The 16,128-nt window shown below is 34.0% G+C and overlaps 3 protein-coding genes across 3 annotated transcripts; 1 reads left to right on the forward strand and 2 right to left on the reverse strand.

Annotated features, from left to right (window-relative positions):
- Window positions 1-279: 279 nt before the first annotated feature.
- LOC100815141 (serine carboxypeptidase-like 33) lies at window positions 280-3,922 on the reverse strand. Its single transcript, XM_003550520.4, has 10 exons — window positions 3,579-3,922; window positions 3,320-3,427; window positions 3,056-3,151; window positions 2,880-2,972; window positions 2,706-2,794; window positions 2,146-2,427; window positions 1,888-2,045; window positions 1,705-1,800; window positions 995-1,100; window positions 280-598 (listed from the first exon to the last, which is right to left on the reverse strand). The coding sequence occupies exons 1-10, from the start codon at window positions 3,847-3,849 to the stop codon at window positions 449-451; spliced, it is 1,449 nt and encodes a 482-aa protein (XP_003550568.2). The 5' UTR covers window positions 3,850-3,922; the 3' UTR covers window positions 280-448.
- A 1,582-nt stretch (window positions 3,923-5,504) lies between these two features.
- SFR2 (beta-glycosidase-like) lies at window positions 5,505-10,478 on the reverse strand. Its single transcript, NM_001251399.1, is given in 10 exon segments — window positions 5,505-5,704; window positions 6,082-6,211; window positions 6,299-6,448; window positions 6,544-6,777; window positions 6,856-7,024; window positions 7,361-7,582; window positions 8,545-8,711; window positions 8,897-9,035; window positions 9,504-9,834; window positions 10,307-10,478. Coding segments are annotated over 10 exon segments (1,914 nt in total).
- A 1,500-nt stretch (window positions 10,479-11,978) lies between these two features.
- Window positions 11,979-15,405, forward strand: LOC100306277 (transcription initiation factor TFIID subunit 9-like). Its single transcript, NM_001249456.2, has 2 exons — window positions 11,979-12,367; window positions 14,838-15,405. Exons 1-2 carry the CDS (start codon window positions 12,104-12,106, stop codon window positions 15,105-15,107), a joined length of 534 nt encoding a protein of 177 aa, NP_001236385.1. The 5' UTR covers window positions 11,979-12,103; the 3' UTR covers window positions 15,108-15,405.
- Window positions 15,406-16,128: the final 723 nt, after the last annotated feature.

Here is a 16,128-nt window from a genome sequence, read left to right on the forward strand (position 1 = left end):
TTGGATGTCAAATGCATATCATATACAACATCTCCCTTTTCATAACACGATCTCTCTAATCAGGCTATTAATTGAAATTAATAAAATTTAGTTTTAAAATATTAATTTATTATGTAATAAAACAAATTCAACGGATTAGATTCTTGCTGTTCCACTACTAATTCTAAAGGATCAAAATCCATGGTAAAGAATAAAGAATGATGTATGAACATCCTCAGTTCCTCACATCACAGTATCACATGCTATTTGATACTTGGAGAGAAAAGAAAAATGCAGGTATAATAAATGATATAATTTAATGAGAAGAGTCAAATGAATGTTTGTAGTTAAGGGATGTCTACATGTCATTGTTATTCATTTATTTATATTGATCATACACGGGTTTTCATTCTTGAGAGAAAAATTGCCAACCCAAAATACTGGCACAATTGTACATATATTACGATGATTATCCATGAGTAGTAGGAAGATGTTGCCCAGTTAAGAAAGAATGAATTAGAGAGAGAGCTTCACTAGGCTTGTTCAGTGGCACCAAGTGACCTGCTCCTCTCACTGTCACATATGTCAACCCTTCATATTCAACTATCCTTCCTCCAACCTGGTTAGAGTGCAAGGAATACGTGAGTAATGCTACTTACTTAGACCAATGTAAATAGGGTAAAGAAAAAACAGTGAATTCTATTCCAAGTATCCACATCTCACTCTTGAGTCATGAGGAATAATACATAAGGTTACCTCTCAAACTATGTTCAATTTGGTACGATGAATTTCACTGGTTCTAGTACACGTGTATGTTTGTATGCATGTAATGACTTGATCAACAACAATTCACAAATATAATTTTCTTTCAATAGAAAGTACATAAAAGATTATTATACCCTGAGATATTAAATATATTAACGTACTTACAAAATAAGATTATAACTTTCAAAAGTAAATTATGTTATAATTATTAAAAAACGGTTCTTAAATCAGGAAGATTAACGGCATGAACCTGATTATCATGGTACCAAGTTCGCCACCTAGACTTTAAAGGTAATCCCAGAGCCTCAACGCAATATCGTGTTCCTATCACCGGCACTCTTCCATCTGCGTCTCCACTGTACCAAGAACAAAATTAATTAAAAAATAAATAAAACACGAAATTGAAATAACCAGAAATTCTATCTTTAAGTTTGTGATGTACTGTACTATTCTTTTTAGATGCGAGTAAAAACTCTTTATGGCCAACTAATGGAAACAGAGCCTAATTAATGCGAGTCATGATATAAGAATGATGATTCGAAAAAGGAAATCACGGTAAAGGGCATAATCCCTACATACAGGGCACATGAGTACGTGACACTTTCGCCGAAAGCAAGCTGTATTCCCTCATGTCATTTAATGCACATTCTTTATATCTTAAAGCTAAACAACCATATGTATCAGTTATGAAAATTATTAGATGGTGGGAATTATTATGATGTCAATTAATTTTTATATGATATAATGGAATTTGTTGGGGACTACACTTTAACCAAAAAATTTGACTTTATATATAAATTAAAAAACTTCAATACATATTACATAGAAATTAGACAGAACCATAAACACGATAGTATATAATAATCTAATAACTTCTTTGTGCATTGACTATTATCCATTTGAGAAGTTATTTTTATAATTATTAGTTAAAAGAGAAAGAGAGAGCATATCCAAAAATACCTATAAATCCATATCTTAAGGCCACCTTTGATGAGTTTAGTGTAGACAGGTAGGACCGAGAAAACAGAGAAGTTGTAAGTCCTCAATATGGAATTACTAAGAAATGAAACACGAAAATTAATGTTCAATGTTCATTAGTAAAAATTAAGAAAGAGCATTGAAGGAGCAAATTCTAGTGCTTACTTGCAAACCTTCCATGCTACGTTAGTGTCTCTTTTAGTATCTGCATGAAAAGATGACTGAACATCTTTTCTATTGAAGTATTCTTCTACATAATTGGAATAACAAGGGTCATAGCCCCCAAAAATTCTCATCCTCTTTAGTCTATAATCATTTCTCTCCTGCAAGAAGCAAATTTTCCATCAACTTAAACCACTTAAAATGCAAATTAATTAGTGATTATAATTTAGAATCTAAAAATTTGTGACAGTAGTTATCTACCTTAGTAAATGATTCAGGGCCGTTACCGTTGCTATCATCAGCTATTGAGGATGTGCTGTTTAGAAGACATGACGGGGCATAAATGTTGTATATGTCAATTTCTGAGTAATCTTGGAAGACTTCGTTCATGGCCTTGTTGCATTCATTTGACCAATCAAATTGTTTAAAATCACATACTTGTTTTGCTTTGTCGTATTGCTGGTCTGATATAACCGCATGGCTCCATGCATATTCAAGAAGGCCTTTATAGTCATAGTAATCATCAGTTTCTGGGTTCCCTACCTGAAGATTTGAATATATCCATTTAGAAGGCAATGAAATCATCTGGGGTGCATGTTCTCCTATAATTTTTAGTTTTGGACAAAATGTGTGTTATTCTCTAATCATAAGTGAAGTTTCACCTCGAAAACCGACGATATAAAGATTTGTGTTAAAGGTCAACATTTTTCTAAGATAAAACTTTGATTTTTTATTAGAGAATAAAGCCAAAAACATGTGAAGAACTACATCTAAATTTTATCCTCTTTTTTTCCCTTCCTAATTAGAGAGTGTTTACTTACAATAAAACCTTTAAGATTAATAAAGGGGTATTTGCTCCCATCTTTGTTTCGATCAAAGATTAACTCTGCAAGCTGAGGGATATAGTGACCTGGAAAATAAGGACAATGAAAATGTGGTTATGCCAGTAATATACTATGTGACAGAGATATATCATAGTGAAGTTAAATACTAACCACCATAGCTTTCTCCTGATATAAAAAAGTCCCGGGATTTGAACTGTGGGAATCTTTGTAGCCAATTCACCAAGAAAATGTAGGCATCCTCAGCTGATTCAAGTAGTTTGTCAAATATGGCCACTTTAATCATTCAACAAAATCAGAAAAATTTATCTTCTGTAAAGGAAACTCACCCACAAAATTATCCTCTAATTTGGTGAGATCAGAAGATGTATTAGTATAAGAAAATCCAACTCCCACAGGTGACTCCACAAATAACAAATTTGCTTCTGCAAGGTTTTCAAATTTTCAAGCAAAATAAATCCTCAATCTCTCCCCTTCTTAATACTTATTAGCACAGTAATAACATGAACTGTATATAACAATTGATTGTCAAAAAAGGAACATACTACAAAGTCCAAAGATGGAAATAATATACAAATGTACTATGTACAAACCTTGATTCCAGGAGTGTGTGTTGAAATGTAGTCCTTCCCCATTTTTGTTGACTATAAGAGGTCCAATCTCAACAACTCCACCATACCCAATAGAGGAGCATCCGGGTCCTTCCAAGCAAACAAATTAATCAAATGAAATGATATCAATATAATAAGATCTCTAATCTAGCTATAACCTTAGTTGTAAAGTGGAAAACTATGTAATAATATGAGAATGGTGGTTGACGTGTGACAAGCTTGATAGCAAACAATCACATACCTCCATTGAGCCAGAGAAGGAGAGGCTTCTTGGATGGTTCAGATTGAGCTTCAAAGAACCAGTAGAAAAGGGCCCTTCCATGGTTTTCATTGACAGTGATGTAACCTGAAAAGTGTGAGACTGATGGGCTTGAAGGTTGGCCAGGAAGATCAATTATTCTATCAGATTCATATGTTTCCACATTTATTGCAGATGCTTTAATGAACAAAGTACTTAAAAGAAAGAAACATAGGAACTGGAGGCACAGAATAACATTCATTTTCATATTCATAACTGCTACTAAAATCGACCTCTTTGGCCAAAACCATTGGGTTGATTACTCATATAACATCAGTGACTGTGAGATCACTTGGGGTTGTTGGAAAAGACAAATATATGGTACACATGGAACCGGCCTTGCCCACAAAAGCCCACCATAAGTTGTTTGACTTCAATGGGCACCATGATGCATGTCACTATTAATTATTTTTATCAATATGGCCAAGTTTATTGCCACTAATTTCTTATGAATGTAGCTAAGTTTTTTTGTCACTACTCACTAACCCTTCCTGTCACTACATCGTGGTAGTCCCAAATCTTGACCGACTACACTATGTCACATCAATACTCTACTCGAAAATTCACTGAATCTTTTGGACTGACTCACTTGTTTTTTTGCTAAATTCATCAGAATTCTCTTCCAAAGGTGAAATATTTACTAAGGGTTAACAATTATATACTTACGTAATTATTATGCAATATAATATAGGTAAGGGCTAACAATTATCTTTAAGATATTAGTCAAAAAACGTAAATCTAATGAAAGAAGTGTTTATTATTTAAAAATAAAAATTATTCAATAATTTTAGCAATAAAAATATTTAATATATTTACTTATTTATTTATTCTTAATCAGTGTTTTTAGGACACTTATTAATAAAATTACTTAAAATACAATGAGCTTGTAAGTTTATTTATATATTTTAAAAATACTTAAATGCAAACTTTAACTATTTTTTATTTTAAATTCTTGATAAATTATATATTTTTAAATAATTATTCTTTCAATTTATACAATTAGCAATACTTGAATTTATTTAACGTTTACTTTTATAAATTAAATTAGAAAAATATTAATAATTCACTCTCAGACTATTTTTTAATACACTTTCTATTATTATAAATTAAATTTATTGTCATGAATAACTAGAATTTCATACAAAAAAAAAAACTAGAATTTCCTTTCCCTTATGTACAATCAGGACAAGCATCATTGGACATTACAGGCATGAATATAGACATCACGGATGAACAGACAACTTAAATCTGGAAAATCTTTCATATATTTATGTATTATATATTATCTGAATAATGCAGCAAAACTGGAATACATGTTATACAAAGGTGATAACTAATGCGGCTCCGACTGTGAGACAATGCAATTCTCGTCCATTTCCAAGAAGCGGGAAATTCCCTGATCTTGATCTTTCTCTTCAATAAGGAGACGAGATTTGTATAATATACTGATACTGATATGCCATGACCAGTATGAATTGGGAAAACTTAGATGCAAAATATCTCACTCCATAGAAAATAGGAGATCAAGGTTCCTTAGGGAGAAAAAAAGAAAGAAAAAAGGGAAGGCTCTTGCTTACATAAAGTGGTGATCAGCGATTTACATTCTTTGTGTATGTCCAGGGTATACAATACATGACATTCCGCTAACAGGGACAGGCATCACATATTACCGTCCAGTGATTATATTAATACGTTGACTTCTTGGTAAAAATGAGACAAATAAGCTTTACAACAAGAATGCACCATAATACACCCAGTACAATATTACACATATAATGAAAGTTAGACAGATGTGTCTGGGGTTGAATATTGAAATGGAAAGTGCTCATCACTCAAAAATATAGAATCTGGGACAAGACAAATCAATTGCTAAGTTTCAAGAGGCTGGAGAATCAATTTGGCATTCTTCTTTTGAGATTTTGGTTTCCTTTTAAGGGAGAAGAGGGAGAATGGTCGAAAAATGGATCTTGAGAAGCGGCTCAAGGGATCCTGGAGTCCATCCATCTGATAATGACCAAACCGCCAATCTCGTTCTATATAAGGTCGCTGTTCAGGTTTGTCAAGTCCACCTGTGATGAGAGCCAAGAAGACTTGTTAGACACTTATTCATATAACTCCCATATAGAACTAAAGTCATTGAAGAATGAATATAATGCAGTAGTATTAAATAGTCAACTTAAACTTGATATAACTATTTGTCCGCAGTTAAAAGTTAAAACAGGATCCAAAAATGTTTGTCTTCAGTTTCGCATGGTGCTGATATAACTATCATAAATTTAAATGAATAAATTGATATAAAGTTGTACAGTAAAAACAATCAGTGCATTCAAAAAATATATGTTAAAATAAGAAGGGTGGGAAAAAACATAAAATCCAGAAGAAACACACAGTCCCACTAATCAATAGAGACACGGATTGGTAGTTGAAATTTTGAGTAAATAATTACCTGCATACATTAAACGGTGTTTATCCACAGCCCGATAAAATGGTCTTGTTTTCTTCTCTTTTGCAACTCTTTGAAGTTCATCCCATGCTCTTTCACGATCTTCATGTGTAACTTTGCCTGTATTCACAATCTGCAATCAAGAGTTCATGGAAAGTGTCATAAAAAATTAGACAGAGCAAATGACATGGAAAAGCAAATATAGACAGAAAATTCGAACCTTAGAAAATAGATGGTAAGAGGGGCGAGGGGTCCGTGCAAGATTATTTGCCCGGTCAACCGCAACAAGTCCAAACTTGGGACCATATCCATCAGCCCACTCCCAGTTATCAGAAATAGTCCAGAACAGGTAACCAAGTACACGCACACCCTGTACAAAAATTGCATGAAACCTAACATGAAATTGGTGTTTATGAAAGAAAAACTTAATTTTAAGCAAATAAAAATTTAATTCATAATCAAAACCATGATCATGGCAGCATAAATAGCAAGCAAATGCTCCAAGAGATATGGCCGGCGAATCAAATCTGTCTCATCTGAAACCCCATTTTCAGTAATGATGAAGGGAATATTTAGATGTTTGTATCTTTCATGGTATTGAAGCAGCATGCGGTATAAGCCATCAGGGTATACCCCACGACCAGATTCACTGTACTCATCATTTTCCACCAGCTTCAGGCCTGCACCTGAAACCACTTCCTGAAATAAATGTCAGAATTGTCATGTGAGTATGCCAGATATCATGCACAGTGCACTTTCAAGGTTAATAAAGCAAACCTGCCCATAGTAGTTTATGCCTATATAGTCCAGCTTCTCAGATATTTCATCAATGTATGGGAAGAGAGTCAATGAATTAGCCAGTGAAACAGCAGCAATATCAAACAAACCATAGGGTCGCATAAATGACACATGGTGTGCTACACCGACTATTGAATTTAATGGGTTACTGCCAATTGCCAAAAAGATAAGTTCAGATAATTACAAATATAAAATTAGAAAAGAGCGTAAGTTATCAACTGCAAATGTTTAGCCTTATAAATGTGAAGGGAAAAGAAAGCATAAAACAAATTATTGCACTTGAAAGATATGGTAACAGAGAATGGACATAGAAAGAAGCTAAGAAATAAAAGCCAATACAAATAAGCAAGGAAAAGAGGATAAATATCATAAAAACATTGTTGAATGTAAAAATAATTTTTAAGTTCCATAATCAGGTCTCTCATTATCTATATGCCCAATATAAACTTGCAACAAATCTGAAGCTTCTTTGAGAAAGAAATACCTTAGTCCATGGATGTAGTCGTATGCCTTTGAGTGTGCAATAGACATCCAGTGCATGGCCTGCTGGAAAACACCAGTTGGAAGTGCAGAAGTAGCAGCCTCAAGCATATCAGGATGACCACCAGGCCAAGCTCCAGCACAATAAGTAAGCATACAGAAGACATGGGGCTCATTAAATGTTACCCAGTAGTCTACCAAATCTGAGACACTGTCTACAACAAGCCTGTATGGAAAGGGAGGATATGATTAAGAGCTTCATGAATATACTATCACAAGATGAGTAACTCAATAGGATTAGACAATAATGTGAGCTAAACAACAAGAAAATTGATATTCATCAAAAGAAAAAATCGTATATAGAAGCAGGAATTTCAATCTCTAAACTGTCCCAAACATGTTAAAAAAGACATGCATGGAATTAGTAGTCATTGGTGAAGAGACAGAAGAATGGTTAGATGTGACATAGAAAACTCAAACTATAATACTATAATAGAGTCAAGATGGAGAATTCACAGAGGAAGACATTTCATCACTGAACTATGAGCTTTCCATTTAACTTTCAAATGATTTGCTTAGTACTTAGCATGGTTTCATTGCTGTTTTGATTAGAAAAAAGAAAATCACATTTATTTTTTGGTACATGAACATGTAGTTCCATGAATTTGTTAAGAATGAACCTAAAGTTTTACATAGTCCACCTGGTGGTATATTTGATTCAGCACTCTCTATTCCACTAAGTCTGGCATCTTGCTTCACCATCTTGGCTGATTAGAAACTTCTCATTGCTTAATCTGCACTACCAAATTGTTGCTATCGTACTGTGATATTCAATGAACCCAACCTATTCAATTCAATTCTGTTTTAAACAATACTATTCTGTTTAAATCATTGAATGAAGTATTTGTTTATCAGCATATAGTAAAAAAAATTATCTTAAAGGAAACGGGTATGCCGTGACAGGTTAATATAACAGTCTACAAATGAACAAAGACTCAAACACATGAAAATGTAATTTTGCAGTAATTAATCCAGCACCATAATTCCACTTCATTCATTTACAAGTTACAACCATAGGCTAGCACAGGGTAACAGCTAATCTCACTTGAAACTTGTGAGTCATCCACAGCAAGTAGAGTAATAATAGGCCATAGCATACAGACAACAGACACTAAATGAAAAACTAACCTGGTAAAGTCCATGAAATAATCCACTGTCTTTTCCAGCTTCCAACCTCCATACTCACCAGCCCAGGGTGGAAGCGAGTGATGAAAAAGAGTGAGCATCACTTTCATTCCATACGATCGAACCCTATTGATAATCCACTTATACCGTTCCAATGCAGCATAGTTAACCTAAGCAAGAACAACAGGTGAGTTACTCATAGTTCAAATTGGTTGATAAGGTTCAACTTCAACATAAAACAGAAAATTGAAAAACATATGCATAAGCTCCATTAGAGAAGCTATTGACTGACATAAACTTAACCATGAATGGCACCGTAATTCATCATCATATGGAAGGTCAGCATCCGACTTACAGATTGATTAAGGCTGCTTACTGGCTCCACTGGCATGATTCTTGTCCAATCTATTCCCATGCGAAAAACTGTAACACCAGTATCCTTGGCCAACTTTATTTCTGTTTCAGGATCAGACCAAAACCTTAACCTCTCCTCCCTGAAAATCAGGCATTTTTTAAAATTCTAATTAGCCATAAAACTACACTTTTTTTGGAAGAGGGGAGGGTAAAACTTACAATTTTGAATTAAGAGTTACATAATGTTTACAAAAGAAGTTTAATAGGCATCGGTGTAACTTTTTACACAACTAATCATAATTCACTATTAATATAACTCTTTAAGTAATTATAATAGTCAATAAACTTATCATACATAAAGCAGTTTGTAATAGGATGACAGTGTAATACATGTATTATTTGTTATTATAAAAATTATTGGAAGGTTTCCTTTCATAATAACCTATGATTTTATTCCTTTCATTCTAAAAATTAATTAAAGAATATATGCATGAAATGAAAAAAATAACACTCCCTTCCATTTCCTCCAAACCTAACAAACCCTGGAAGTCTAAAAGATCCATCTCTTGCTGCAATTAACATGAAAATAAAATTATCCCAGGGCTTACGGGCATGGAACATTATGCCAAGCAGTTACATTAGGACGGGCTTCTTCTTCTCTTTCTTTCCCTTCCACTTCCATATACTTCTCAATTCCCCTGATCATGGCCTCCATCGCCACCTTGAGAGGCTTCCTGCTCCTCGGAGATGTTATGGCCGGCTGGGAACCACCATCGCCAGAAGCAGAACCAATCACAGCATCCACTCTCTGCTTCCCCTCAGAGTCACCACCACCTTCACCACTCTTTTTCTCAGCAAACTGGATCCAAGCATCATCAAGCCTGTCCTCAACATGTGCTGGCGCTGTCGCCAAACCAAAGAAAAACCCATCTTCCCCTTCTGCAACAAATAAAATAAATAAAAAATAAAAACCGTATCCTCAACCACATGCTTTCAAACAAACAATTAAAGTGTTCAATTTTATTACACCTTAAAAATATACACTCTCCTGAGATTTTAAATTGCAGTTACAAACTTACAGTAACAATTTCATTGCAATCCTTGATATTGCAGGAAATTATGGCTGTCACAGCTGCAATTGCGTTACTTGGCAGTTCCCAAAATTATCTAAATATGAATTTTATTTACAATGATTCGATGACATTATTTAGGGCAATTTAATTAAATTCATAATTAATACAACATTTGCCGATAAAAAAACAAAAAAAAAAAGGACATAAACCTGAAATGTTATACACGCTAGGTCGTTACTGTTATTTACGCATAATAGATATAACGAAATTGAGAACAAAGGTTTTTGAATGGGAAAACACATTACTTGTAGAAGAGATAGTGTTTAATTGCAAATTACCAGCGACGTTAAAGTGTGCGAGAGTGTCTTGGGATTCATCGATGGGAGAGCGGAAACCGCGAAGGTTCTTCTTGCGAAAGCGGGAGTAGGAGAAGGCGTTGGCGGCGACGGTGAGAGTGAATAGAGCTCCGGCGAGCTTCGTGGCAGTGAGGAAGAGTCCGACCACCGTCATCGAAATGCGTGTTGCTAACTAACTTTGGAAGCCATAGAAACAGAAGAAAGAACAGTTCAAGTGCACACGTCACTTCACCCAACCAAATCCTAAACCAAAACTAACTCAACTTAACAACACGTGAACGTGAACGCTTCCTTCACCGGCATTTTCTGAACTCAGTGAACTGAGAGTGAGACTTCTATCCACGTGGCGCGTAGCACTTAAATGGAGTTTCTCTAGCTAGATAGTATATTTTTTATTAGGATAACGTTACTGGCTCACTAGTACTATGTTACTGTTCTTTTTAGTTCACTACTTTGATCTTTGAATATGTAACTAACTTTCCACTCGATTATAATAAATCAAATTTCAAGGAAAATTTACTGATTCTTCTCAAAACATTTTAACCATATGTACTTTGTACCTTGAAAATGTCTAAGAATATTCAAGTTTCCCGAATTCTGAATCAAATCTCCATTAGATGATTTTAACTATGATAAATTGTACATCAATCATATGTGTAAACAATTCGAGTAATGTTAAAATAAACTTATATGTTAATCTTTCGTAATAGTAGAATTTAAATAAAGAGATTTAGAAACAGAAACTCAGTTTCTTTGTAAGTGTTTCTTTCCGAGAAAAGTGATAAATTATCTTTAAACATAATTAAGTAAAGTGTCATAACTCGTAAAAAGAAAGCAACATGGAAAATTTAAAACAAAAAATCAAATATGTTCCTTAATTTAGAGCACGCTCATAAATTATGTTTGTAGGTTTAAGAAAGTCTATTGTCTATTACACCACGGACATCTCTTGCCCCACCACCATCATCCAAACATTACAAGCAAGGTTGTAAACTCTAACAAAAAACACTAATGCGAAAAACAAAAAGGACCTATGAATATAATCCCCGAAAGATTTGATTAACTCAATTCTATGTGTCTTTTTTCATAATGCTCAAAGTAGAAAATAAAAATATGAAATTGTCGAGGAAATTATCAAGATCAGATGTGTGCAAAAGTTGCATTGTATGTACATGTTGGTAACCTAGATCTACAAGGGGTGACGAAGAGGAAATTTGAAAAACAAAAGGAGGAAAAAGAGGCCTCAAAGAACGTGTCTTTTTCTTTTCATGTTGTGTTTTATGTTAGTTGCGTATTACAATAACATGTTAGGGTTTTTTATTGTTTCATGACAGTCATGAGATTTCAAATTAAGCTTTTACACAAATTGTTTAAACAAAAGGAGGAATGAGGCTTTTTAAGACGCCGGCGACGGTGGAGGATGGCATAGTGGTGGTGATGGCCAGGGTTGTGCAGGGGAGGGAAGGTGGTGCTGACTGAAGGGTAAATTTGTCCTTTAATTATTATTGTGGGTGCAGGGAGCAAAAAAGAAGATGCAGGGAGTAAAAGCCTAGAACAACCGGTGGATTCCCTTGGGTCAATTAGAACTGTGGGGTATGATAAGGCCCAATGGCAAAAGGAAGAGTTTTTGTGCCCTTTCCTTCTTCTTACAATCAGAAACTCTGAATCAGACAGCGTCGGGTTTGGGAATTAACTCCGTCCGACACCGTTCACGGCGACTCCGGGCACCGTTGGGTTTCAACTGCTTCTTGTTTTTGAACCGGTGCAGTAGAGAGAGGCATGGGTGACAAAGAGGAAGAGTCGGCAATGCCAAGGGACGCAAAGATTGTGAAGTCTTTGCTGAAATCAATGGGCGTGGAGGACTACGAACCTCGCGTCATTCACAAGTTTCTTGAGCTTTGGTATCGCTACGTCGTCGATGTCTTAACCGACGCACAAGTCTATTCAGAGCATGCTGGAAAACCTGCAATTGACTGTGACGACGTTAAGCTTGCGATTCAGTCCAAGGTCAACTTCAGCTTCTCGCAACCACCCCCTCGTGAGGTAATATTATTTCATTCATTCATAATTCATCATTTATGATTTATTCATCTTCCTTTTAAAAAATTATTTTGGCATAAAAAATTCAGTGATATGTAAGAATATAATGACTTTTAAGATTTTAAAGACTTTCATACTTAGAATTTTGTAGTTCAAATTTTAATGGATTTACAAAATATGATTTAAAAGAATGTTATGGATTTTTAAGATTTTAAAGAATTATGTGAATTTTTAAAAAATATTTAAAATTATTGATAAAGATTCATGAATTTTGCCTATTAATATTTTAAATAAAACTTATATTTTACGAAGAACCCTAAACCTATTACATAACAAATTAATTTCCCCTAACATATTTATAAATATAATATAAATATAATAGGTTTATTTTTCTTCAATCAATCATTTTAATAGTATAAAAATTATATATTATGATATTTGTCATTAGTATAGATAAGTCATTCTCACAATAACAATCTCACCAAATAAAAAACATGTCTAATTATTGTTTCAAACCTGATTTATATATTTATTCATTTATACATGAGTCAACTTCTTGTATTCATTAAAACTATATATTTTTCAAGTTCATTTATAAATATGTAGTCAAGATATCAGGACATGTTGACCATTCGTTGAAAAAGTAAAAAAAAAATTATGAATGCCTATCGCATTCAATAAAAAGACAAGGAATTATGTATGATGGAAAAAGAAAAACATGTCAATTTGTAGGAAAAGAAAAAGTCTCCTCAAAGGTTTGGGTCAGATTATTTAATGTGTATTTTTTACTAAAAAGTTTCATGAAATCCATTAAAATTCATCCTAAAAAAGAATCCATCAAAATTTATATACTTTTGAATATCATAAGATTTTTTTAAATTGTAAAAAATCTTAATTATATATCAATGGACTTTATTGAATTTTTAAAAAAAATCTTAATAGTCTTGATTGAATATCACAAGATTTATTTTTATTATTTAAAAATCTTTTTTTACATAATAAATTTCTTTTAAGATCCTAATTGAGTACACCCTCCAATATTTACAAGTGTTGCATGAGCTATATTTAACACTTTCCCTCAAAGCTGGAGCATATATAGAATTACGTGCACCGAGCTTGTTACAAATGGGAGAAAAGGGATTTGTTATTAGACATTGTAACTGATGCACCAGAATCAAAAATCCATGATCTAAGTAAGAGAAGGGATTAAGACACAAAAGTCACACTACCCATGTTAGCAACAGAAGCAACTGAGGTGAAGAATTGATACTATTAGTTCATTTATGTCTTATTTACCTCCTGGCTTTTTTTTATGGAAAACTGAGTGATCAGGCATTGATCACTGTTCAAGCCTCAAGGGCCTCATGGCTCTGGTACACTCCCTAATTTCTTGCATTTTCAGGAACACTAGACCGGCCTATGACCTCTCACCATACATGTTTCTCAACTATAGAACCTATAGATAGCCAAGAGTTATACCAAAGAGATGTATTAGCTCCATTGCCAATGTCATGTATAATGTATCTTAGAGCCAACTCTCTCACATGTAAAAGTTTACGACAAATCCTGCTACCATTATTTGCTGGTTTAATACACCAACAAAATCTATTTTTGAGAAGCATTGTATGTAGAATACATACCTTGACTGAAGGGCTTTTGCAGCCAGAACCCAGACATGTTTCAATATAGCAGCTTTATTCCACTCCACTGATGAATCCCGGCAAATTTTCAACCAACATTTCCTTTGAGCTTATATCAGAACCAGACCATAAAAACCATCTACAGATCTCATTGATTGTCTTCAAATCAAAACCTGCACTGGCAGTAAGATAAGAACACTGTACTCCAGTAAACTTGATTGCTAAATAGGGCACTCTGACTGACCAAGTTTGCATGAAACCATGAATGAATCTACTTCAGTCTGCCCAAGTTTGTGCAAGAACAAGTTTTCAAGCGAGTTAACTCATTTTCCTTGCCTAGAATTGTAAATATGTACAATTATATAAGTTGAATTTGACAACCATGGTACAAGAACCTGTGCTATATAGTTTTAATAAATTTGCTTTTTAAATTATCAAATCGGATTAAGTAATAAATTTCATGTAAATTATTCTTGTCTCTTCTCTTTTGTGGGCTCTAGCTTTCTAGGCCCCCACCTTTCTGTATTGCAGTTTCATTACTGGCTTGCAGAAATTAATCTGTGCTAATTATTAATTGACAGTTGTTTTGGAAGTTATGGGTGAGACAGCCATTTGGTGGGACGAGATCACATACATTCTAAATTATTTAGAAAGTAGAAATGTTTTGCTGAGATTCATTTTGTTAGATACCATATCATGAGCTATAATCTGGAAATATTTGCTTGTGTGAAAGGATCCCTGTCTCTTTGGTGACCCAATACCATCTACTATTTTCCTTGAAGCAATAATATGTCCCCTTGAAAGATAATATGTTTAATGTAATCACTTGCCAGGTGCTTCTGGAGTTGGCTCAAAACCGCAACAAGATACCATTGCCAAAGACTATAGCAGGACCTGGTATCCCACTTCCACCTGATCAGGACACATTAATCAGTCCAAACTACCAGTTTGCAATTCCTAACAAAAGGCCTGCCCAACCTTTAGAAGAAACAGAGGATGAAGAAGCTACCATTCCCAATCCCTCTCAGGAACAGAAGGTAGACACGCAGCCGAATCCCCATCAGAGAGTGTCATTTCCCCTGCCCAAACGCCAAAAGGATTAATTTGAAGTCCCATCTGTCACAAATGTTTCTGTCTAGCTCTTGTGTAATTGTTGTACAACAGCGTTAACTACTAAAATCTATATAAAATGTAGCATGCTTGTTTTATTGTGTAAAATACTAAAATCCACTAGGTTCTGGCATTGAAATGAAATGGTTTCCAAACGCCGCAAGGTCAGAATATGTGCTTCGTTTCAAAGTCCTTTTGAGCAGGATCTTCAACGGATTTATATATCATCTGTGGTTGGTTTCGACTTTCGAGCCTTGCAAGTTCTGAAAGAAATTCAATTTTATTTTGAGTATTTCTAACGAGTTGGAAGTTTTTTACTGGATTCTGTTGTTTGTCTAAAGAAAACTTGAGCTGTGCATATAAGTACAGTTAAAAAGTTTCATGTTAATTTATAGAGACAATCATTAAATCTTGAAAGTAGTCGAAACATATTGTCAAGGTCTTGAAAATGTTACTTACCAAGAATTCTAACTGTGAAAGAGTTTGATCAATCAAAATATTGAGTCATCAAGAAATAGACAATCAGAAGCATTACAATACATACTAGGTTGAAATGTGAGATGCTTTTGCTTTGACCCTAAGTTTTCCTAAGCTATTGAAATTTCATGTTCCTGTCCCTCGTGTTGTTTTTCCCTGCATATACAAATCTAACCAGAGTTTTCAAACCCCCAAAAAATCTGGAATTAGAATTTCTTTTTTAAAAAATTATAAATTAATTATTTGGTTCTCAATTTAAAAACTAAAACTTATTCTTATGAAATATGGGATATGGACTTCTTTTTTATAAAGAATGAAATATGGACTTTGGAGTAGGCTTTCTAGGACGTAATACTATAATAGGCTCTGTGTTAAAATATCAGCAGTGATACTTATTCTTAACATCTCCACTTGAGTTGGGCTGCGTGGACTTCTTGTATGATATGTTCACATGTACCTCCTCTTAGCAATTCTAAATACTATTTGTATAAAGCTTTACAAAGGCATTCATACTGATTCTTTCATATTAGACCAAAA

This window comes from Glycine max, chromosome 17, assembly GCF_000004515.6.
Source record: "Glycine max cultivar Williams 82 chromosome 17, Glycine_max_v4.0, whole genome shotgun sequence".
Classification (NCBI taxonomy): Eukaryota; Viridiplantae; Streptophyta; class Magnoliopsida; order Fabales; family Fabaceae; genus Glycine; species Glycine max.

What these genes read in the sequence shown, in the direction of transcription:
- LOC100815141 (XM_003550520.4), bottom strand. Translation starts at nt 3,849, where the DNA reads ATGAATATGAAAATGAATGTTATTCTGTGCCTCCAGTTCCTATGTTTC. An exon ending in CCTTCTCTGGCTCAATGGAG is followed by an intron (nt 3,428 to 3,578) that starts GTATGTGATTGT and finishes TTTGCTTGGAAG; the next exon opens with GACCCGGATGCTCCTCTATT. An exon ending in CACACACTCCTGGAATCAAG is followed by an intron (nt 3,152 to 3,319) that starts GTTTGTACATAG and finishes AAAACCTTGCAG; the next exon opens with AAGCAAATTTGTTATTTGTG.
- LOC100306277 (NM_001249456.2), top strand. Translation starts at nt 12,104, where the DNA reads ATGGGTGACAAAGAGGAAGAGTCGGCAATGCCAAGGGACGCAAAGATT. An exon ending in CGCAACCACCCCCTCGTGAG is followed by an intron (nt 12,368 to 14,837) that starts GTAATATTATTT and finishes ATCACTTGCCAG; the next exon opens with GTGCTTCTGGAGTTGGCTCA.